The 25502-nt window shown below is 35.1% G+C and overlaps 1 protein-coding gene across 3 annotated transcripts in view; it reads right to left on the bottom strand.

Moving 5' to 3' along the window:
* LOC308177325 (connector enhancer of kinase suppressor of ras 2-like) overlaps window positions 1–25502 on the bottom strand; it is a 186277-nt gene that overhangs the window by 26059 nt on the left and 134716 nt on the right. For all 3 annotated transcript variants that reach the window (XM_080554341.1, XM_080554340.1, XM_080554342.1), the window contains exons 14-19: window positions 22189–22223; window positions 13327–13375; window positions 10322–10370; window positions 8743–8918; window positions 7224–7297; window positions 480–551 (exon numbers count right to left, since the gene is read on the bottom strand). In XM_080554341.1, coding sequence (XP_080410467.1) covers window positions 480–551; window positions 7224–7297; window positions 8743–8918; window positions 10322–10370; window positions 13327–13375; window positions 22189–22223 — 455 coding nt within the window. The remainder of the gene's footprint in view (window positions 1–479; window positions 552–7223; window positions 7298–8742; window positions 8919–10321; window positions 10371–13326; window positions 13376–22188; window positions 22224–25502) is intronic.

Here is a 25502-nt window from a genome sequence, read left to right as displayed (position 1 = left end):
TCATGAAAAACAAATGCACCTCATTAGTTCAGTCCCATTTCTGTTTAAAAAATATTTCAAATTGCTTTTCATTGGTTTTAGGTGTTATGTTCCTGTGGATTACCATTACAGCCAATTTAAAACTATCTAATCCCGTCATGTGGGTATACTCTCAGTATGAGCTTTGGTATGCCTGTATTGTTTGTATATACCAGAAACACTTAGCCCATGACATTAATAATGAACATAGATGTGACCAGCACAACTGACTTCCCTAACATGCCTTTGTGGAATTGTGCCATGTGACATGACAAAAAAATTCCAGCAAACAAAATAAACCACGCAATGTAATGCTGTATGTACTAAAGTCAGTGGAGAACTAGAGTGGGCTGTATTGAGATCACTGTCAGCATTACATCATGCTTAGGAGCATATTTCTATGTGAGACTGAATATTAGTTTATATTATTGGAGTATCGTGATAAAGAACATGTAACTTACCTATTCATTTCTTCAAGACAGTCTGTTGCAAAGTAGAAACTCTTTATTTTGGGGTGACATGCTTTGAAGGCACTAGAAAATAAACACAAAGATGAAACAACAATCTTTATTTCAAACAGCTTGTCTACAGACACAAAAGACTGACAGACAGACCTGCTCTAATAATTCTTCAGCATGTTACAGGTCTAAAGGGCATTTTGAATGCTCAGTTTGAGTCTCTTGCTGAATAAACTTACCAATGGATTCCTACTGATCTGTTTACTGATGCTGATGTTATACATTAAAAACTTTTTACGTCAATCTGAAAATCTTCATGAATAAATTTAAGTACATATTAGTCGTATCCCAAACATAAACTATTCTAAAGAACTAAGAGTTTGATCCCACCACCTCTTCGCACATATTTGTAGGACTGTGGTTTGTGTTCTACTCAAAGAAATATAAAGGATGGCCAACTTGCTCTAACTTTCTCATATCTTTACTGTAACTTCAGATTTATTACTGAAGATATATGTGAATTTATCCAAAATTTTATTTTACATTAATAAAGAAGGAAGAGAAGGAATATAAAGATAAATGACCAGCTGGTAATTGCATTCAACTGGAGACAGCATTAAAAATGCAGCATTTTCAAATTTTCTTTACTGAGTCATATGACTCTAAGACCTCTGAAATGAATATTTCCCAATTTAGATGTATTTTTAAAAATTCCTAATTACAGTCTTCATGCAATCTATGCTTAACTGAAAGTTCTAGGGAATATTAGTGGCAGGTTTACTTTGGAAGCTGATAACAATAAAAAAGTTCCTTAAAAAGTCTTCATCTAAGTAGTAGCTTCTAACTCCAGCAATTGCTTTGTCAAGTTACTCTAAAATCAACTGTATTCCAGGTACTTTTCATCTTAATCTATTAATCTCTACTGTATTTTTTCTCTGATCAACATGAGTCAATAATAGTTAACAGTTCTTCATCTGCCATCTAGCAACAGAGTTGACATTATTTAGACTAAACCCTTATGTTTATTGTTGCATTATAATTTATGGTCAATTATATGTATTTCACGATTTTTTATTGCACAGTCCATTGTCACAGCTAGTTTTGGGTTTAAAAGACAGATTTTTTTTTTTTTTGCCATTTGCTGATTTCCACTCTATGCAGAGGTTAATTTACAGAGTGAAGTTCTTTGAAAAGTGCTAGTTAAATTATAAATCACTGAAGTAGTTCCAAAAGCATATTGCAACAGGTTTAAATTAATTTATGCACTCTTTTACTTGTGTAACTAGCACAGTATTAGTAGTATGCTGCACTACTGACAGCACTGACCTGTGGTACTGAATACCAGCACGACGGAAAGTAGCTGTTAGACTGACATTGTTCTCTGCACAGCTAACATACCTTCTCCTTTCTCAAAGGTCAATTCCTTCACCACTCCTCTGGTCAGTGCAATTCAATTCCATACAGCTGATTTCATGAGATAAATTCTGATTTTCACTTTAGGCTGGCTATATACAGAAACCATTACATTGCTGAACGGAGTACATGCATGGGATAATCAAGCTCACATGTTACAGCATGAGCGATTGCAGTTCATAGAAAAGCATTAATGAAAAGCATTTTTATATTGTGTAATTCCTAAGCTCTCTCCCCTCAGCTGAGCATTTATTTGAAAACTACTAACAACAGTAATCATATTTCTTATGATTTTTTTTGTGTGAATATAATTAAAAGGAGTATCAAAGAAACTACAGACTCAGACCAATAAAGAGTATTATTTTATTAGTTGGCAACTGTTAAAAACCAACAAGTATCATTTGTAGAATTTAAGTTAAAATACTGACATTTATACAGTAATTACTAGATGTAAGAATTAGATTAGGAATCATTACGTGTGGCATTAAGAAAAACATGTAATGCATTTTTTCCACTATTAATAGCTTAAATGCAAATGATTATTATTTTTTTTAATGACTATGATATATTTCAGTTTTCAGAAACAAGAAATGAAGGCTGAAGAAGCTTCACTTGGGCACACCTACTTTCTTATACGTATTGGTAATACAAATGCATACAGTAACAGACTTTCCTAACAAAAGTTCTACAGAATAATGAGATAGCAGAGTTGTGTTTCTCTGTAGCTTCCATGAAATTAGACATATATTAAAAGGGTAAGTTTACCTTTGCACTGAGGATCATCATAAAACATCTTACATCCATAAAAAGAAGATGTAAGAAACATTTAAGTATTGTTTTAGCATCTGGAAATTGATAATTTCAACTGCAGATCTTAATCTTACTAGCTGCGTCTTCTGATTAAAAGCATGTCCTAAGACCTTTATTATAAGAATATGATATTCTATTGAAGTAAAAAGGTCATCAAAACAGACAGTCTTCACTAGTTAATACCAGCTGGCAAGAAATAAGCAAGCAAAAAAGGCTGGATGTTCTTGCATGTACTGTAAATACTAATACAGAATTTTGAAACAACAGACAGTTTGTATTTTGGCAAATGAAAATAGCGAATACAGGGGAAATCCCTGAATAGGAAGGAAATTTTTTTGATGCCCACTAGATGGCATACACTTGCTAATTATATGTACTGAATTTTAAGATTTTAATGCAAGAGATTTTGATCTAAGCATCGTATCTTCTTTTATGGGTATATTATTTTCCCTGATGTCAGTACTCTTTTCAGTTGGTTGGAAACTCTATGCAACATCTCCAGCTTCTAGTCTTCCATGTGACCAACCATCTCCCAGCCCTGAGATTTAAGAATTGGCTTGAATTGGAGAGGACTATGTAGTGGATCTAGAGATTCTAATCCTCTTGATTAATCCTGTTAGAATATCACATGATGGAGTTTCTGCTTGTAAACAGGATTATTTTCCTAGACAGGAAATTTACGTACATAAAAGCATTAAGATGCCAGTAATAGAGTTTCAAAGTTCACCTTTTAATAGTCAGAATATGTCCGATAAACAGACCTTAAATTTGCGCTCTAATATGCTCATATACTGTGATACAATCTGTAATTATGTATTTGAATGCTACATTCTCACAGGAACTCTTCCTCAGTTAAGGTGCAGAATGAACTTGCTTGTAATCTATATCATGATTATACAACAGGTAAGTCTACTTTCTGTAGGACTCCTGTTTTAGTTGTTACAGAAATTGTGAATGTGTCATAAAATAGAGACAGAACAAGAATTGTTTCAAGGATAAATCAGCTACATGCTGCAGTTCTTCCTGCTTATGTAAAGGAGTTCTCATGTACTCCAAGACACAGCAGCAGACTTAATAATCAGTCACTATATAAATGTTCCTTAAGGTCTTTTTGCTTGATATATTGAAATTTACTTACATGGTGAGTATATGTGCAATAATATATTGTACTGTTATTTATTTATGTACTCTGAAGAAAAACGGGTCTTTATTTTTATTAAATGGGTATCCCAGATCTGCGGATACCTTTAAGTATTTTGCAGTTCTGTTTCTGAGCTGCAAAACGCAAGAATAAATCCATCTTCACTTTCCAGAAGTGTCACAAAGATTATTAATAGAGAAGCTTTTAGATACAATAGCATTAAGAACTGCAGAGAAGTCTCCAGGGAAATAATTTTATATGTGTAAATAAAAATGAATAATGCGGAAGAATGATACACATAATTTTACCTTTGACTTGTTTTGGAGCATTCCAAACTGGATGCTGTTTGGTTTGCTGTCTACAAAGTCTGTCAGGCCCATTTCAGAAGAGCTGCTCCCCAGCCAGTCAGCTCCAAGCAGGGGCTTGGCTCATTCACAAGGGCAGAACTTTGCATTGTCCCTGATGAACTTCAGAAGGCCCTTGGTCAGCCCATACACCCGGACTGCGTAGATCCTCCTGAATGGCAGCCCTGCCCTTGAGTGTGTCCCCAGTTTGCTGTCATCTAAGCCGCTAATGTGGGACCAGGAGTGTATTTCAATTTTTAGGAATGCTACTCTGAGAACAACATCCTAAATCTTCATTCAGAAGAAGATTCAAGCGTTTCCTAAAAGCAATGGAAAGTTTTGCAGTGTGAAAGCAAGTAACTGCCTCTAGCAGGGACAAGGTCATTCTACATCCAAATATAGCCTGGAGAGTTAAACCAGTCTGAGATAATGCCATGATTCATTTAATAATCAGGGTACCTTCATTAAATGCATTAATGAAGCAAATCATCAAACCGTACAGAATAATGCATTCAATGACTATAAATTCTTGTCAAAGCTTTTTTAACACTATTTCAGTCAACGTATCCTATGAACATCAGTAACAGTCCCACTATAAAACAGCATTTCCCATCTGACAGAACACTGGAAAACAGAAGTCTAAAAATCTAAAAATAAAAGACGTCATTCTAGTAAGACTTAAAATTCCTTTGTTCAATAAGGTAAGTCTTCTGTTTGGAACATTTCACATTGATGGCTCTGAAAATTAGAAAACTAATGTGATTTTGCTGGACTACTTTTATGCACTAAGATACTAAGTGCTCTTTGAGACAATTTTAATTTACGTAAAAACATACGGACCTACCAATTAGAAAAAAAAAAAAAAGAAAGCATTAGGCGTCTTTCCCCACCCTTATTAACTGTCAAGATAACTGCTTTACTAACTTTTGCACTGGTGTTAAAATGGACTCAATCATACAGAAGTAAGAACCCAATCAGACTAATATTTTCAGATTTCAAGCTTGCAATGACTTCCAATGCCTGCAGAAAACCCACTATTAAATGACAAATATATCCTAAAGTGGAAAGAAGAGAGAACAGATCCTGTAAAATCTGTCTTTCACTAGTCCTCTTTAAAATGAGGCAAGAAAATCCTAGCTGAAATGTTTCTTGTAGTCTAGCAGAGAGAAGAATGAAGTGTGAGTTAGAGCTTTTCCAGACTATGTTTGTTCAGCATGGGTCACCACCACCTTATTTGTAAACGGAATGCGGAAGAATCAGACCATAGAAAGTTGTTGCTAGGCTCACAAAGATCATTAGCCTTTCAGTGGAATCAGGCAATATCAGTCATGCTCAGTCCTGTCCTTGGTAAGACAACGTAGAAGAGAATCGATATGCACACCTATAGAGGCTGTAGAGCAGAGCTGTAACACAAGCAGGGCCCTCCATTCACATATGCTTGATATACTGAAATGTAAATGAACGTAACACTGGATTTACTTTCTCTGCAGTTTTGGAGGAGCAGGTAAAATAGCAGCAAATGTAAAGCATAGTTTTTATGATGCAGGAAATACGTAAATGATAGTCCATGAAGGAAGAAATCAAAGGGAAATTCTGGTCAGGGAGTAAAGGGAATACTATTAACATCTTCATTATACTTTTACCCCTGGACCTGCCTCTTTCTGAAAGTATTCAAAGCCTGAAGCTTTCAGTAGTATGCAAAGTTTTAGTTAATCAGAGTTTTTCTTTGCATATACCCTGCAGAAATTGTCCTGTGAGAAGTGTTCCAAGAAAATGTGTTCTAATGCTTAGAGCAAAGCTCTGGAAGGTATTTCTAGCTGTGCACAATGACCTGCTGTTTGATCTTCATTAATTCACTGAAATTTGCTAAGTGTTTTATATTCTAACAAAAGGATATTATTTTCTCCTGTATTTTTGTTCAATATCATTATTACTATCTACTTGTTCCACAGAGGAATTTATAGTGCTCAGTTCATGTTTAATTTCTGCAGTGATACTCTCAGTTGAAAGGAGTAATGGAAGTATAAATTGCACTGTCTTCTCAGGCAGACAGTAATAACGCCTTCAGACAAGAACAAGCAATTGAAAAGGTTTTATTTTCTAATCAGCAGTCTCTACTGTAATTCACACCTTCAGTATTTTCTTGTATGTATGTTCATAGTGGTGGAACGTATTCCTCAGAGCAAAACCAAGTTTAGTCCTTGGAAAAGCATGACAAAAATTCAGGATGCTTAGTTACAAATAGGAAAGCTTTAGTAACAGTATCTTATATGCTGTTCTATATAGCTCCTGATGGCAGCAAGTTTTAAAAACCTAGATGAAACCTGCAAATAATTCAGGAGATACTGGTGAATTGCTAGTCTCCAAGCATTAGAATTGTTAAACCTACTGTTTGACAGCTATGACTTCCAATTCCAACACTGCCTGCAAACAATTTCCAATGAGTGTCTGTTATTAAATATGTGGCAAAACTTAACATATGCTTGTTACTGGGAGCGTAATGCAGTAGCAGCAATATGTGCACAAGAAACAGACTTAAAAACACAGTGTTGGCTTTGGAACCTAAATATTTCAGCAGTTGAGAATAACTCAATATTGGGTATATAAACTTCCCCCATAAATGAGAAAATGAAAATTATATTCACCACCCCTTGTTGATATTTAAGATATTTCCTATGGTAATTGTTTCTTGCACATTTGATTCTTATCTAGAAGACAACAAGGCACCTGAGCAAGTTTTATTTGTTGGCTTTTTTTTTTTTTTTTGCTTTACTTATTTAACTGAATTTGGAACTGGTCTATCTGGAAAACTGACCAAAGAGACTGACCAAAGGGTTATCCAATTCTTTGGAAGACAGCTTATGGAATTTACATTAAGTAGCATCTTTTGAAGTAAAGAGAAAAACTAAAACTTAAGCAGTCTTATAATGTGTTATGTACAAATTTCATGGTTTTCTCTGCAAGTTTTCAGTACTATATGTACAATATACTTCCAAGAATGATCATTTGATTTATAAACATAATTGACATACTACTCACTGTTTTTTTCTGCATTCAATTGCTCTATCGATCCTGAACTCAGGTAAGCTAATGAATCCTTCTGCTTTTTCATCCTATCAAAAGAGAAGAGGAAGTGATGGTGAAGAAGAACATACAGTTCAAGAGAGAAATAAGCAGTAGCCATTTAGGTCTTATACTAAGAACAACTATCCAACCAATTAAAATACTGAGCATATTTTCTACATAATGGCTTTACTTAAGCATTCAGTTTACTCGATCATAGAATGTCAGAAACTTCTAAGATTTAAGTTCCTTAAAGGAGTTGCAGTTATCCTAATTCCCTTTGCAGAAGGTTACACGAAACTTTTCAGCACCTAATATAGCATTCAGGTCATTAACAGCTACAGAGGAAAACTGCAAGTTTTTTCATCATATAGTCTACACTTTAAAACAGTCAAGTGGATGTCTCCTTTTAAAGCCATGATTGTGCAGACCATAGCTGAGGAGGTTCCTACAGTGAGCTCACCACTGTTCAAATGGAAAAGTAATAACTAGAAAATGTTTCTTGTCACTTTTTACTTCTTTTGAATTAAATTGCCAGAAAAAGCAAGGAGATACAGTAACACCAGTCAGACTTTGGAAAAGTATTAGTAAGTGTACTATGAATTATAGCTTGGCCATAAATGGACTGAAAATCAGTGGGACATATAAATACCACCTTGCATGTAACAGTATCAAACAAAACTTACAACACTAACCCTGAAGGCCTTTGTCATTCACAGCCTGCAACAATCCTGTTTTGAGCTGCAGAGAAAATACTAAAACTGAGGATAACAATGCTATTCTAATTGTCCTCTTGAAGAAAATTGAAAATATAGACTAAACACCAGGAAATCAAAGCAGGCTGTACACAGACAGCTTAGAGTAGGCAGTGAGGCTCAATGCAAACAGGAGAATACCCTTCTAATGATCTTTGCCCTGCCCTCCCTCAATTATTTCGTTCCCACAGATATCCAGATTGCACAAGTGTAGGTCCACTGGTTTTCAATAACATGTCACCAAGCACAGTGTGTTACTCATGAGAAGTTGCAAACTTCAGACTCCAGAATAATTCAGCAAAAAGCAAGAGGAACATCTACATAATAACAACTTTCAGAGAAAGATTGGCTAATTCCAATTTTCATACCTGCTTTAATGGTTAACTGACATGAATGGCAAAACTTTACACTTCCCCCCATACAACTGAAACTAAGGACAGCTGAATGTGAACACTCTATTATTCCAAACAAACACTGTCTGTGGAAAAATATTAACTATTGACATATTCATTACTTTAAGAGTACCATGAACTTCTGTTATTTTATTAGGCTTAGACTTCAACTTTGGAGACTTTAAAAATATTTCCAAGTGAGGCACTTCCAGCTTGAGTGACTGAGACCTGGTAATTAAAGTAACAGTTCTCTAATATTTTATCAAATATTAAAAATAGACTTTATTCAAAAGAATGCTAAAGCTTAAGGTTTAATTTTGTCTTTCTCCAAACACAGAATATACTTACATTCTGGTTTGTGTACCAGTACAAGGAAGAGTCCTTGAGAATAAACCAGTACTTCTTCCATTTCTGTGTGAAATAACCTTTGGCATCTTTTTTCTTCCACAGCCAGCCTTCACAATCTCCATGCCCCAAGTCTTTGCAGGAAATCCGTCTTCTGCTCCCACTCGTTAGAGAGCTCCCTGAGGACGTGACGATAGTGTAAGACGTCTCTCTGAATGCTATTCTTCTCAATATGAGCACGTTACTAATTTTTAATGATAAATCAATTCAAAATCCTTCAGGCCAAATCCTCTCCAATTTCAGAGAGGAGATTGAATGAACAGTTTCCAAATTCCACAATGTTCTGCAGTTTTGCTTTCTGGATGAATAAGAAACAGAATGGCCTTTTTTATGTAGAGGCTTATTTAGTCTCTAGAGGGATCATTCCTTTTAAGGCTGCATTTTTATCTGATTAAGATTTGTATCATCATTCCAAAGTAAAAACATATTTCATTTAGCCTTCAGTTTGAAACTCCGAGAATGACATAAACATAATCTGTATATTGATGTAAACACTACTTCTTCCATCTATCTTCTGTTGCTACTTTTATCACTAGTAGGCCTGTCAAATTCTGGGAGTTTTAGAAGTCAATTTTTATTGTCAATAAAGAAGAAAAATAATCCATTTCCATTAAAATGCACATGTGTACATCTCTCCTATACTGAATTTAATTGAAGAATAACATTTTAAACTCTTTGAATCCTGTTCAAAGGCACAGCACCAGGAAAAGATAGTGTCTTTTTGTTGCTGTTGTAGTTTTTCTTTTCTTTTCTTTTTTCAGTTATTTCAATAGATCCCAATCAAAAGGCTTAGCACTTTAGTGTCCTCTGTGAACATTAATAAAAACAGTGCTCTTAATTATGGTATCATTTTTCCTGAAAAAGAGCCTGTAGGAAATGCCATTAAAATATCAGACATTTTTCTATGAAAAATCAAGTTTATATTGCTACAATAATTATATTTGTTCTACAGGTTTGAAACAGTGAAGTAGTTTAGATGACCTCAAAACATAATGTTTTGTTCTGCAACATTCCTCAACCAACCTCTTAACATTTTGCTCTTTTTAGAATAACATACTGTGCTGTGTCCTGGTCAGGTTTAGAAATATTAAAAACGTATAGTAAAAGTAAAGGAAATTTTCCTAGGAGACTGAAAGAATAATAGAATAATAATAACAAAAAAAAAAGATCGCTAGCCATATACATTCATATGAATTTATTATGCTCTAACCACTTTTCTTAGGTTCATTGTTTTAACAGTCTCAAACAGGCCACAAAAGGAAAAAGAAACAAAGCAAAAGGAAATGGCAAAATACGTAGGCACTACCTTTCTGCTACCTAAGTCAGAGGAAAGTTTACCACTGAGTCTAGCAGTATAATATCCGTGCTACTTTAAAACATTTATTTGGTAATCTACTCTGGTATTTACTATCAAATTTAGAAATAGATGAATTAAGTTGAACTTTGTCATTTGATCCTGACCACCACTATCAGTAAAGAACTCTCATTCTCTGCTTTCAAAATGTTAACTCAAATAAGTTACCTTTTGACCATTTTCTGGATTTTACCCTGAGGGAAGCGTAATGGAATGACTGTAAGAAACAAACAAACAAAAAGGAACTATGAAAAAACAATGCAGGTAGTAGTAGAAACAAGAAACAGTTTTCACCACCATCTCCATGGTTATCCTAGGGTTAGTTATCATAGGATCTTACTTTTGTTGTTTTTCTCTTTTTACTATTATAAACATCATAAAGAAAACAACACAGTGCTAAACATGCAAATTAAAATCTCATTTTTTTTCATTTATTAATTACACTTCTTGCAATCAAATCATTAAGAATGGGCATGCAGTAATTTGAAAACTGAAGATATAAACTCATGAATCGCCATGCCCCAAAAGCAAATGCATACCACAGAAGTCCTTATTAGCAACTGTGAAACCATGTATTACGTAAGAGTATAAATACAATATTACTCAAATAAAAATTAACATTAAGATTTTTTTTGCATTAGTATTTAGGATAATGGAGGATTCCAACCTAAGCACTTTAAGCACTATTAAAAGCCAACATCTGAAAAGAGGACCCAAGCTACCTGAGAGGCTGAGGCAAAGTTTAGTTTAAAATAAAGGTGGAGGAGGAAGGAGCGTTTTGCACATGCTCAGGCCTATTTTTAACCTGTCTGTAACAATTGCCAGTTTACAGTATCAAACACCACAGACATTTTCTATTGTCTTGCAGAGATCAGTAATTTATTCCGGAGAGAGCTGGCTCAGGGAACGCCAGCTTGCACATCCATAGACAAACTGTCTCAACTCCATCCTGTGTTCTGTTTATCTCAGGTTGTTCTCCCAGTCAGTCGCAGTATGAACGCTTCACACAAAAAATACTGTAATTCTGACAGGTGACAAGCTCTGTAAGTGTACATGCATTGTATCGCTAAGACAGTACATATTCTCCATTGAGTTGATAGCTGCAAATTTATCTCCTTGTTTTGAGCATCAGAGAAGGCAAAGATTAATGTTTGTTCCTCTGCTACACGAAACATAGTAAAAAAAAGTCAGAAAATCAAAGAACAAAACTAAAGCTATGAGAAAGTGTTAAAAGTTGCACAGCACCACTGATGTTTTACTGATGTACTATAAGCTGCAGCAGTAGAACTAGCCATAGCGTGCCGAGAGGAGTTCTGTGGTGACCGTGGCTGAAAGAACCTGGTCAGTGCTCCTCTTTCTGCATAGCAATGCGTTACGACACAGCAGGTGTCTGTGAATAAGAGATCACCACATTTTTCCACAATTTAGGCTAAAAAATACAGTGATGAAATAGAACTCTGTACATTTAATCACATCCGAAAACTGTAATTTAATTAAAGAGCTGCAAGAAAATGAACAGCTGGAGGATATACGCATTAGGACGCTCACCAGAAACCGGTATGGATCATTCAGAATAGCAGTTTTAAAAGGAACGAAAATGCAAGTACAACAAATCAACGAGAGCTGAAAATATCAGCTCTTCCAAAAACATAAGTTAAATAATCCTACTATGCTTTGTTTATGCATACACAAAACGCATTCAAAGCAAGAAAACTAGAGAAAGTGAGAGGTTTGCTATATCTTGGGAACAAAAGCTTAATTAGCACTGCTAACTTAGAGAATTCAAGCCTCGTATTCTGAGAGATAAAGCAACTGCCATATAATTAACGTTGTGGTAAAAACTGTAGGAAAACAGTCAGAACTTGCAACTTAAAACAAGTCGGAGTTGCTATGGGAAACAGATTGATGATAGGAGAACATACTGTGGTTGTCAGCATTTAAGTTCTCATCTTAAAACCACAACACAAAGCGGAGTATTAAACAAAATGCATGTCCCCACCCCCACCTCACCCCCAACAGAAGCACACCACAGAAAAAAAAAAAAGTGATAGAACTGAATCTGTGCTACATGAAGCTAAATTAACGAGACATCAACATAATCACAGTGAAGCAGTAGGAGTGCTGTTTAGGTGTCACAGAACCACCACGTGAAAAGTTAGGCTTTGTTTAAGAAATGCCCTGGAGACTAGAGGTTCAGTTACCTGTCAGGATGAAGGGAACCAAGCCTATTAATGCAAGGCTGCTTGCAAATACCTCTGCTAGTTTGAGACGGGAATTTTTAGTGAAGAACATAAACATGTTCAAAACACAGCAATCATAGCACTCACTAGTAGAGTACACAAATCAGAGGGTACACAGTGCTGATCTCCTCAGATTACATGTAGCATATTATGTGCAGTACCACGATCCTGAGGAACAGCGACAGGTTCGAGTGCTTGCCAGGGGAGGCAGCAGGCAAGGTAGGGATTGGCAGGCAGAGTCAATATATCAATAAACACAACCACAGGTTTTCACAGACTTCAGAAAATATAGTCATACACCTTCCGCTGCTGTCACTGGTCTTTAGCATCACTGCATAAATCCCTGGGAGGCAGAACGACATCTGGTAGCTTTCAAAAGTTACTTAGTGCCTACTTAGGCAAACCAAGTACTAAGTCAGAATGAAGAAACAGGCCTTCTATAAATGAAGTTTCCACTGCTTGTCCTTTCTTTGAAGTAATTGCCAAAATATGAAATGATAAAAATGTCTATATATTTTGCGTTAAAGACCTTCAAAATTGGCACTATAAAACTCTTTGAAAATCAAAATCCTGTATCATTGAAAATCTAGATCCTGTATGTATCTCTGACATAGTATGAGTGCTATTTAAATATCTTAAGAGTTTTTAAAATTTTCTCTTCCTTTCGGGCAACATTCTCCCCAGATGTCCCTCCTCCCCAAACTAGTACACACCTTAGAACACATAATAAGGATCCAACTAAACTTAACTAAAAGTACTGCATACACACCGACCTGCTGTGGTTGCAGTAGATACTTTTCTGAATATGGAAATTATTGCTAGGTTTTTGTTTTCAGATTTTTCATAATATAGAAAAAATTGAGTATCTCTAGTATCTTCTAAAGTATGCCAATTTAACTGACTTTTTTTTTAAGTATTTTTATAAATCATTACCTTCCTCATGGATGTGCTTCCTTGACGGTCAATGGCAGAACTAGCATATCTGGGACAGAGAAGGGGAAAGGTGTCAAATAACTACAGAAAAAAATCGTCTGATTAATAATAAACACACAAACACGAGATGCATTTCCAAATGTATGCCTTTAGATATAAACACATTTCAAAGTTATGTAAAATGTAGCACCTAAAACATGGTGTTTTACACATTGTTTTCAATGAATGGTTTTAATGTTATTAAAAAAAGCACAAAATCATTCTCAATATTCTGATATAGAAGATTCATCTGAGAATATCTAGTTTGATTATTGGCCTAAAAGTAACCAAATTTCATCAGCCAAGATTCAAAAGTAACCAAAAGAATTCAGTGAATCTTAGGAGAAATAAATCACAGGTTTTTAGTTGCAAGGCTAGCTGTCATCTGTGCATATCATACAGCAGCAACAACATCTACCACAGGTATAACGGACTTCTACCTAGAGTTCATAATAAACTAGGAAAGAATAAATATTTTTAAACAGGAAAAAAAAACAAACAGAAATGCAAATAAATATGTAGGACTGTCATCTTAGGAGTTATTTATATTTTAAAATGTAACAGCTTATGGAAAGGTATTTGAACTGATAGTCTGACATTTAGGAAGACCTACACATGTTCCATATACTGCAGATTTGGTTCCTTCCCCTTGTCATTACAGAAGCAATTTGAATTATCCTCGGTTTGATAAATATGTATCTTCCTTTGAGTTATTTTCTGGGTATCTTAACTTTAGCAATACGTAAGCAGATTTATAAGCACTAAGACATTAATGAGCATGTAATTGTTGGGCCAAATCTGACGTGACTGTCAGATGTTTGCACATAAAGGAGGTCTATACAGTTCTTTCCCTGCCACCTCCTCTTTGATGCTCTGGAAGCACTTCAAAACAGGAAATTCATGAAGACCACAGCAATTTAGCAGTTAACTAAAGAAAGATTATTTAGATAATCAGAAAAACAGTAATATTTTTGCAGTACTGATATCCTAACATTGCCTTCTTGGTTGGCAAACATGGGATGCAACAGTTCCATTTGCTGCTGGAAGGAAGTCTAGTGATCACTTTTCAAGCACCCAGAACCAATCTTGATGTAAAGAATAGAAACCGATTCTTAGTAAGAGAACAACCAAGTAAATTGTCCCAAACTAAGCATGATGTAGGCCCCAACTGCTGCTACAGTTTAGTCGTGCTTGTTAACAGAAACATTGCGCTTGTTAGAGAAACTGGTATGCTGCTTACTTCTCAGAAAGGCAACTGCAGAGTGCAGTTTGAGTTCTTTATCCCTGGAGAAGGTCCAGGAAAGTTTCAGTTTTCTGAGGATGAATGATTAGCATCCTGACACAATGGTAGTGCACGCCACGTCAGGGTAGAATGGGAAATGCCCGAGACAGCCCCAGTTCAGCAGCCCTGTTTGTGAGTTTTTCTCTTGTTAAGAAAAGGGGACATCTTCTGCATAAGTTTCTCATATAAATACTATGTGCACAAAAATCTCTCTCTAGATATTTAGCAGCAGTTGTATTCCTAAATTCCTTTGATACAATGCAATAATGAAGGCTGTTAGGTCAGTACACATACAGCAGTGGTGCACCAACATTTTAAATAGCATACAGTTCTGATTCCTCAATATCAATGAGGATAGAGGAAAGCTGAAAAGGAACTCATCTGTCTCCCAAGGCAACTAAGGGGAATGTTATGGAGGTTTATGAACTCAAGAGATTTCTGAGGGAACAGATAGCCAATGTCTCCTTCAATAAAGGGGCCATATAAGCCCCTAAGTTATAGAAGATCAGCAGTTAGCTTCTTTTGTTTTGAACCTTCATTCATGAACACAATTAACATTTTTGGTATCCACGGCATCCTGCAGCAATGTTCCATATCATTTTGCTACAGGATGCCGTGGATACCAAAAATTCATATGGATGTTAGGTGCAAAATTATTATCTATTAACTTTTATTATTTATTATTAATTTTATTATTAAAATTAAATTTATTAATTAATTTAAATTATTTATTATTTATTAATTATTATTATTAAATTATTATCTATTAGCTTTCTCCTGGAGTTCTCTAAAGGCTAACAAAGCAGGGAAGCATCACCAGAAGCTACCCATATACAACCACAAGTATTGGGCACTGATGGAAACATGGTGCTGAGTCTGAGTCAACTTTATCTGATCCATCACAGAATTTCTTATTCTCTTCTTTTCCCCTTGTGCTTTAAAAAGTAAGAAAAAACAGAGGTGGGAAAGCCTTAAAAGTGTGAATGCTTTTCCATACGTCATATAAATAGAAAAAGAGTGCAAGAATGGAAAAGAAACTGAAAGAAATCTTTTTAAAAAGAATTAAAAGGACTACAGACATTTTAACATGTTCCCCAAAATCTGTCAGCCAATTGACAGTAAACAATAGGCTGGCTTCAGTCAGCAAGACAGGAAATGGTATTTTTTCATATAATGATTTCCATTATTAAGAGAAATTAAATTTACCAGTATAAACAACTACTGCATTGTCAGCTAAAAGCATCTATTGGTCCTGAATCAAAGGAAATTTCTAGACTGCAGTGAAAAGATGGGATAACACTGATAGATGCATAAGAAGATGCATAACATTGGCACTGAATTAAAATTATAAAAGTTAATAGGTAATTCTTAGAAATTCTGAGCTGCCTGTAGGTTACACGGATTAAAAGAAACAACTGAAAAACAAAAATGTTCAACTTACAACATTTGGTAAAGGAACGGACAGAAGCCCAAACCGCTGCAAGGCAGATTTTGTCATTAATGCTCCATTTCTGTCTACCCATGAGAATGCCATAAATGCACTTCAATTCTGCTGGGCATTTTCCCCCTGATTTCTGGTCTGTTTCTTTAATCACAGCTTTGACCCATCTGGAAAGTGTCAGTTTCAATGCTTCCATTCTTTCTCTCAGCCAATATACAATATGAATAATACATCTGCTTTTTTATCTGAAAAGTCCTTGGTCAAGTTTTATTTGCTTCCATGCAAACCCAACAATGCGTCTCCTTACAGTAATCATAGACTCTTACCAGCAAAAATCTGATAGTTATAGAAATAGCCTGCACTCAGCATTCTGAAAACTGTTCAAAAGTTATCTTATGAAAGGTCAGGAATATGTGGTCTAATGTACAATGAGCATAACTTTTCATTTGGGTACATTTTCAACAGTCTGGAAGAAATTTTTTTAAAAGGTTTTGTGTCTCTCAAATACTGTTTCCAAAATTAAATTATTCCTCAGATATTCAGATCCACAGATGATAGAAGACATGCCGACCTTTCCTTCTCTTCAGACAAGTAAATTCTCTACATGGTAGTGACAGAACCAATTAATTTATACATAAAGGAACCCTAGTATGTCATCTGTTCAATTTGTCTGCATCATACTTGGTTGAGTTATTCCTCACCTTTCCTTTTATGTAAGCAGTTGTTACAGAAGTGAAAGGGAAAAGAATGAAGAGGGGGGAAAAGGCATATGGAGTTTTATGGCTATAATGGCCTAGACTGATATTTTCCAAATCAATTAGGTCAGTTGATCTTGTAAATGCTTGTTTTCATGTCCACGTATAATACTGTTTTTGAAACAAACTCCAGAAGCTAGAAAAAGGAGGACCAATCACTTATGAGTAACTTGTACCAATCTAATACAAGAGCAACAAATCAAACAAATTATTTTAGGATATTTGCAAAATCAATCATTGCATAATATGACATAAAAACTCAAGGTTAAATGCCGTCTATCTCCAGTCTCAGTATTACCGGCATACTGACCCAGTATTCAATCAGAATGGTGCTGAACATAGAGCTAAAGTAGAAAGGCTAAGAATGAGCCAAGAAAAGATTGAAATAACTGACATAGGTGGAACCAAAACACCAAATTTAGAGGACTCGAGTAAGTGTTGTGACTTTTGACTTGCATCTTAAAGGACATACAAATCAAAGTGCAATCTATTGATAAGATTTGTAATCAGTATTTCAAATGAGAAATAGTGCTGTATGGTTAGAAAATAGAGATAATGAATTACAATAAAAAAAGCAAAAGGATGAGGGATAGCAGTACTATATAGTCCAGTTCACTGTATTTGATAAAAGCTGTAAGAATCTGAAAGTACAGGCACACCTGTTGAATTATTTGTAATAAATGCTCAGAATTGTCACCTATCAAACACTGAATACATGAAGTCAACAGAAGAGATGTACGCCTCTCTGCGCATTTGCTATCAGAGCAGTTATAGCCATTTAAAAGCATCACCAAAATTATGAGTATCCTGCATTTTCTAATAATAATAATAATAAAAAACATTCTTCTTTTAGTGAACAGAAGTGACTTGTTATTTCTTCATTTATTAAGCATTACTAAACAAAGCGCAACTGTGACACTCATTCCTATTTTCCCTTCCAGGAACATGTTTTCATTTTCTACCATATAAAGATAACAACACATCTTCAAGTGTCCCATAATCTCGAGCAAGGAATAGTGTTTTTGCTTGTAAAATTCATAGAATATCTACTGAAAGCAAAGACTGATTAAATCAGCTGCATATAAATGAAGTATCCCTTGATCACATAAGCAATGCTCAAAAAGATCAGATAAAATCACTCTCACACATTATCAGTCCTCTTAATTATAATATCCCCATTCTCTTTGTATTACCTTCAGGGTCACTAAATCCACCATTAAATGAAAGTTATAACTCTATCAGAGCAAACTGACGTATCTTGCTAGATTGCTATCATTTTGGCTTCTCCACAGGTGATAGGATACAGATAATAAATCCCCAAATGATGGCCATGAATACAGTCTAGAAACAGGAATAATTATTTTAAATATTCCTTACCTTTTACCTCGTCTTTGGTATCTAGAATAGTTACAATCTATATTGTTTACTTTCTTAAGCCCCTGATTAAGGGAGCTCTGGCAGTAAGAGATTATAAACTAGAAGCAATATAAAACGATTCTAATTATAACAAGCTGCGAATAATATTTTCCATTTATTTGAAAATCATTTTAGATACTAATCACTTCTTTGATTTGTATTTAATATTTGACCAAACAGAGCAACCCAAATTTGTCTTCTGATTATACAAATGTTTAATAATTTTGTAATCTGTGAAAATTCCCAGTATGTTTAAATTAAAATTAAAATAAAAAAAAAAAAAAGACAAGCATTTAGCAGAGCTTACTCCTGGGACAGAAGTAACTTAACAGGGTATAAACTATTAAGTAGTGCATTTCACTACTGCAGCGATATAACCTTTTCTGATCATTCTGAGTGGGGACCTATCTGGAATGTCCGACTTGATGCACAGACTACTTTCAGAGCTTTTGTTGCAAGTCTGCTGTAAGATAGTCCCTGTTTCATAAAGTTACCTAAATGTAGGATCTCAAGATCCTTGCACAGAAGATTCAAGAGAGAATTTTGAAGCTGCTGCTTAAGCATTAGGGGCTACAATGAAGCCAGCATTTGAAGATAGTCCCTGCTGTCAGCTGGATATCTAGAAGCATATGGGGATCCAAAACATGGAGTTTGAGTAGCACCTCCATTAATCCACAGCAGCTGAGAACTAGAAAATGGCATATCACAGCCACTGAGATGGTAAACATTTTGAGGTATTAATATTTACAAAGACATAGCCTGTTATGAAAAAGGAGCTGAGTAGTACTTCTACATGCAAGCAGTCATAAAGTAATAGTTTTAAAAACCATTTATTCAGCTAGCAGTTGGGCAATGCATGAATGATACCATTCTTTTTGCCTTCTTTTCCTGGCAGGCCTCTGTGGTTAGCAGGTTAGTAAGATCTTCAAAACCCAAGGTCCCTGTAATGATGTCACGGTTACGTTACAGACGCACGTCTAGAATTCACAGATGTCAAGGCTTCCTATTACTAGATTTTTTTTTTCCTGAAGTAAAATTAAGATCAAAGAACACGATGAACACTAAGCACAGTCAGAGGTCTGTGCACAGAACAGCTGCAGCAGCAGCTACATGTTAGATGCCTATTACCACTTTCTCAGCCCTGAAACAATAACAAACGGGGTGAACTGCTTCTGGTAGAAAGGAAAACAAATTAGCTGCTTCTTTGGGAACCATTTAATTCAGCTTGTCTTCTTAAAACCTAGGAGCACTCACACATTTAGTGATCCTACCTGCAATTGCAGAGGGTAATTTCCTAAATCATGACACCTGCTCAGAAGTGAGTCTCAAATTCTCCAGGGGTGACCTACTTTTCTGTACACAATATTGCTTAAAAGTACAGCTCAAATTTTCTACATTGGTCAGAAAGGGGTAGAGTTTAATGCATGAATGGCCAGTATCTTACAAAGAGGAGTGTCGATGCTCTGCGTGGACAGTGGAAATTTAGCTAGCCCTATGCATAGGGCAGGGCCAAAAACATCCAGAAATGTTCTGAAGAGAGTTTTAATGTACAAATATCTCCATTTTTTCTGCTCAAGTCTAAGAAAAGCTACTACATCAGCTGTACATTCTACTACTCTGAATTGTTTTATAAGCTAGATTTTATAAGCTAGAAACATTCTGTAGTCTCATATTTCTCACTCATCTGTTTTTTGGTGTTTGGCTAGTGTTTGTTTTTGGCTAAGGTTTATGGTAAATATTCCCTGCAGAATGATGTATATTCTACTACAAGGAAAAAGCATCTTTCTTGCAGCTTTTGACAACTTCTTTTTAGACAAATAATGCAATCATATCATGAAAACTGTATAAATAGTCTTATTTTCATTGACTGTACAGTTATTTTATCCATATACATGAAGCTACCTAGTGTATGTCTCCAGCATCCCAAAACATTATTATGTGTGTATTGTTATCTCAGCTGATTTTAAGCTGAAATATTTTCATTTAAAATTATTTGAGCCCTTAAAAGAAGGTGATTAGGAGCAAGAAGATATTTTTCTGCTTCTTTTAAAATATTTTTCAAAGTTTTGAGAAGATACAAAATGATCATGTTTTGGACCTAAAGTATAAAATGTGTGGGAGAAAGATTAGAAAAGGGAGTCACTCTATAAAAGAACATGATTTGCTAGGCCCATGTAAGTTTTCCAAAATTTCATTAAGCCATATGTCCATGGAAAGTATGGCAGAGGTCCAGTACAGATTTATGTCCTGTCCACCAAGGATGCTCCATCTGGATTGTAATGCCCCTGCCAAACTGAGCATGTGCGATCCTCTCAGAGTAATTAGGCATGCTTTGCTCTGGGAAGAGCAAAATTTCTTTGCAACTCTTCCTTGTGACTGCAAGAAACTGTGGGAGTGGAGAAGAAAAAAAAAGGGGGCTGCAGAAAGTCAGGTAGGAGGCATCTGAGCAGCCATACTGGGATGAGGAAGGATGTAAAAGGGAGTAACAAAAAGCAACAAGAAACAAATGTGAGGGAAGAATAGGATATCATCATCTGGCATGACAGAGTTGGACTAGAAGACCAAGTCCAAACAGTAAGTAGGTGAGATTTCCAGAAACCCTTAACTTCTGAAATTTCCAATGTAAGAAGGGCAAAAGGTGAAATCTAATTGCTATTAAAAAAATAAGACACATTTTTTCTTCTCATACAATAATTCCTGTTTTACAAGATGGATGCTGCTTTGGCTCTGAATTGGGTCTAAATACCAAGTCAGACTATACTTAATTTATTGCAAAAATAAGAACCTATACTTAGATGTTGAGATAATGGACTACTACATGGTGTCAACAGAGAGACAAGACTGTCCTTATAAGATAAAATAGAATTTTACTCAAGATAAACTCATTTTAACTCTATCTTTACATCACCTTCATCTGAGGTAATACTACTACTCAGTTGAGTTGAATGCCGTTTTAAACATGCAAACTACAATGTTTAATACACAGACATAAAAATGCTGACACTCCTGAAAAATCAGGCACCAGGTCACTTGTGTTTAGTGACGAACAACTACTTTTGTTGTACCTCAGGGTTTTAACTGTAATGTAGTAAAATTTATAATATTGAAGAAAACTGCCAATTGTAAATCCTTTCAATTGATGAAAGTGTTGTAAAGAATTTTTTTTTCTTGTATTCAGTGCATGGCTTAGCTTTGTAAACAAGTTTAGGCCATATATGATGAAAAGATCAAAAAAGAATAATTATCCATATGAACACACTGCAATAAACCTTAATTATGGCATTCCATGATACCCAAGTATCTGTTACTTCAAACTTTTTCTTTAAATATGATATATTGGATGCAACTGAAATATTCGGTACATACTTCACCAGGTAACAGCAAAGGAAATGAAGACAAAATTACTATAGTATTCATTAGAATTAGCTGATTAAATTCAAGTGTAAGAGAAACTTAAGTTCTCATTCTTAGCAGTTATCAAATATGAGACAATTATAAACAGTAACTTTTGTACATACTGAATTACATGTTCATTGGAAAATTCTGCACGTTATTTCAAAAATTAGGTGAGTCATGCATTTTCATCCTCAAACTGATTCTGAAAAAATAAGTTTTTTTTAAAAAAAAAAAAGCTGGGGTGGGAGACATCTGCTACTTTGTAGTAGGATCATTTTTTTACCCTCATAATTTTTAATAACTTTACATCTGATGTGTTTTGAAGGAAATTCAACCTTTGTAATCTATCTTCATATTTGATGTAGTTAGCAGGTGAAACAGTTGTGTCATTTACTAAATGGTATTAATGTTTTTCTTGCTAAGACCTGAAAATTTATTCCTCAAATATTGCAACTAAATTTCTACAATAATTACATGTAATTCATAGATAGATTATATATCTATTTAAATACAAAATTAACAGAAGTAATTACCTTTCAGTATCTCCACTGACTGTGTCCCCTGCTCTCTGTAGAGAAAAACAAATAAAATTAAGCAGGACTAAAAAGTACACTTCCTTGCTGCACTCAAGGTTGTGGTAACTTCAACTGCAGTGAAAGACACAGAAGCAAACCACAGTAGTCATTCTGTAACTCTAAGGAAAAGGAAATGGAAAATTTTAATTTCAAGCTAAATGTTATTTCACAATGAAGATCATGTATAAGGCAACTTACATCTACACTTGCAAATAATCTCAGCTGCTGTAGCACTGTAACCAAAGCTCTTCAAAATAAGAAAGGAAGCTAAAAGGTTAGCATGTCAACGTTTGCAAAAATGTTAAAATGTGAAAGAGAGCTCCAGATTGTGTTAGATGTAAAGGACGAATATTGCAATATAGATATCACAAGAAAACTGTAGAGGATTTTGAGAACAATGAGGAACCTGTCATCAAAACCTTCTTCAATATCATACTTACCTAGATTTACACAATTTGTTTTCCTACACTGAAGTTATTCATCTAAGGTTTGGAGATGAACATGTCTTTTAGGAGTGATTCAGCATTAAAAATAAAATCTTCAGACTGCTTTTATTATTTAAAACCAAACTTTTTGATGGAGAAATTTTCCCACAGTAAAAAAGCAGTTTCTCATCATGAAATACAGAAACTGACGCTTGAAATATCTTAGACGTTAAATCCTTTCTGAATAACCAAATAGGAAACAGATTTATTTTTGGAATTCTAGTGCTTGTGTTTTAACATCACTAGTTTAGGTACACTGTAAAGATATTTAATCACACACGACCTCAGTAAGCAGTCACGAAACATAACTGCATACTTCACACGTGAAAGACAGGAAGTCTGCTGGTTCTATTTTTAAGCCGGCCTGTTCTGTATTTAACTACATAGACCATAAAACGTATATTCCAACACGTAAGGATTTCTAGTAAAGTTTTAAAATGTTCAGGGGACAAGCATTAATTTTTCCACCTCCTTCCTTCACATATCCCCCTGGTGTATCCATGCAAAGAATCATTTATCATCTTTTACCATGCCGTTTCTACTGTGGACAGTAGATGGTTTGCCACTGGAAGCAGCCAGAAAACCTTAAAGTACGACAGTCCATGTGTCAATCACCAGGGCATGCTAGTATCCCAGTTACCTATGATGCCCCTCATGTTCCTGCTTTCTCTGTAATTATAAAAATAAATAAATAATTTTATGATAGACCTTACAACAGACCAAACCTCAGGTTTCTACAGGATGTAGGAGCAGTTACAGCAGTTGGATCTCCTTACCGAGTTAAGTATTTATTACAGACAACGTGGAAGACCATTCAAATAAGGCAGCTGAGGAAGAGTATTGAAATGGTGCCCTCACGCTTAGAAGCAGGCAGTTCTCCCACATTCCTTTTGGAATTCAGGTGATGATAGGAGCTCCCCATACAGTAACTGAGCTCTAACAGGCTTTCCTGTTTAACCTGAGTGCTATAAATGACTTAACCCTTCTTAGAGTATACCTGAAATCTAAAGCATAAAGAACATACAAAAATGAAAATATACCATCCTGAAATATTCATCAAATTTTCTTGAAAGAGCCTGAGAGATAACAGCATACATCTATAGCAAAATAACTGTTTGAAGAGCTTCAGTAAAATCCGGCACAATAAATGTCAGATTTCTGCTGCTCTTAACGCACTATTAAACATGAACGAACCGATCATCCCTGAAAATACCATGGACAGCACAGTAAAATATATTGTGTGGCCAAGCAAGTAAAAGAACTCTGACAGCAGTACTACCCATACTATTGTTACCAAAGTAAAGTTTATTCATACTAAAAGGCTCAAGGATTTTCTTCTCATGTCCCTCTGCCTTCTCATGTTACTACCTCTAGTGACTAGGAAAGTAATTTCATCAGTTTAAGTGTACTAATTCTTAACAGGTAGAGGTCTTGCTTTTCTAGCACTGCTCCCCAATTAAAGTGTTTCCAAACAAAGGTTTATTCACTTTCTCTCCAAAAGGGACTCATCCCATACTCTCCTTCCCGGAAAAAGCTAAGATACTTCCCCCTGTTCACACTCTGCTGGCCTACTTCTTTTCATCACTTATATTACAAACTTTCACTACCACTACAAAATACACCTATACCATGGGTGATCATCTTGGATCGGTGTTCCAAGATTCCTTTTGATCAAACAGATTCCATTAGTACAACTGCAAACGTTTGTTTGGATGTTGTGAACTCATATACATTAGACTGAAAAAGAAATTAGTGAAATATGCTTCTGCTCATAAAATGTATTTTTCTAATAGTCTTTTCTTTCAACACCACTATTTTAATAGTGCATTAATGACCACTAATTTTCAAAAATATTGAATAATGTAATCAAATTAACTAAAGGATTTAGCAGGCTTCTTTCAGCAACCTTGTGTGTCATTTTTATGAGCAGTTGCTTCTTACATTGTTATGCTCCTGATATGTAGAGAACAAATTGCCTTATCCTAGTTCTCAAACTAAAACTTTACTTCATCTTACTACATGCCACGTTCATGACGAGTAGACACGTGGGAGGCTCATGAAGCACAAGTCTTGCTATGCTGTCACAGACCATAAAGCACAAATTCGGTGAAATTCAGGTCACTGGCACCTATCAGCCTTCTTTCAAGTAAGCTTCACATTTATGTGGCTCCAGCAATTTCACTGGATCTATTTCCATTTCTACTCACGGAATTCAGAAGGAGAATAAAGCTCATACATTCTACCAAGCAGATCTGATGATCCTCTCCCATCTGGAGAAACTCTTATTTACCTGAAGGTTCTATAAATAATCGATAACTAAGTAAATCATATAAAATCACAGAAAGCAAAAAAACTCTGAATTGCAGAGAGTGTAAAGATGTTTAAAAGTCATTGTTTACTTGTTAAAAGTGGGAGACTAGAACAGTTGGTAATGAGACTAGAATAGTTTGATAATGAGAGTCACTAATTGCAATGATCAAATGAAATATATTCCATCTGGATATGTCATATATTCAGATGCAAAATAGATTTTCTTTTACCTTTATTATAAATACTGTTTTCCTGTACTTAGATATTTAATGCTCAACAAAAAATATTTCTTCGGCTGCTTCCTTAACTCACATATTCATTATCCTAAGCATTTCTTTACACTATGCTTGATCAGAAGTGAAACAGTAGCCTTGCTGCCAGGGGCTTTATTTATCTCTCTAGCTCAGTGAGCTGAAGCCTAAGCCATTCAAGATGTAACGCTTGCAAAATTATTATGCTCTGCTAAAAATGAAAGCT

The sequence above is a fragment of the Anser brachyrhynchus genome, assembly GCF_964034855.1.
Source record: "Anser brachyrhynchus genome assembly, chromosome: 13".
NCBI classification, from domain to species: Eukaryota; Metazoa; Chordata; class Aves; order Anseriformes; family Anatidae; genus Anser; species Anser brachyrhynchus.
This window is presented reverse-complemented; position numbering and strand designations above follow the sequence as displayed.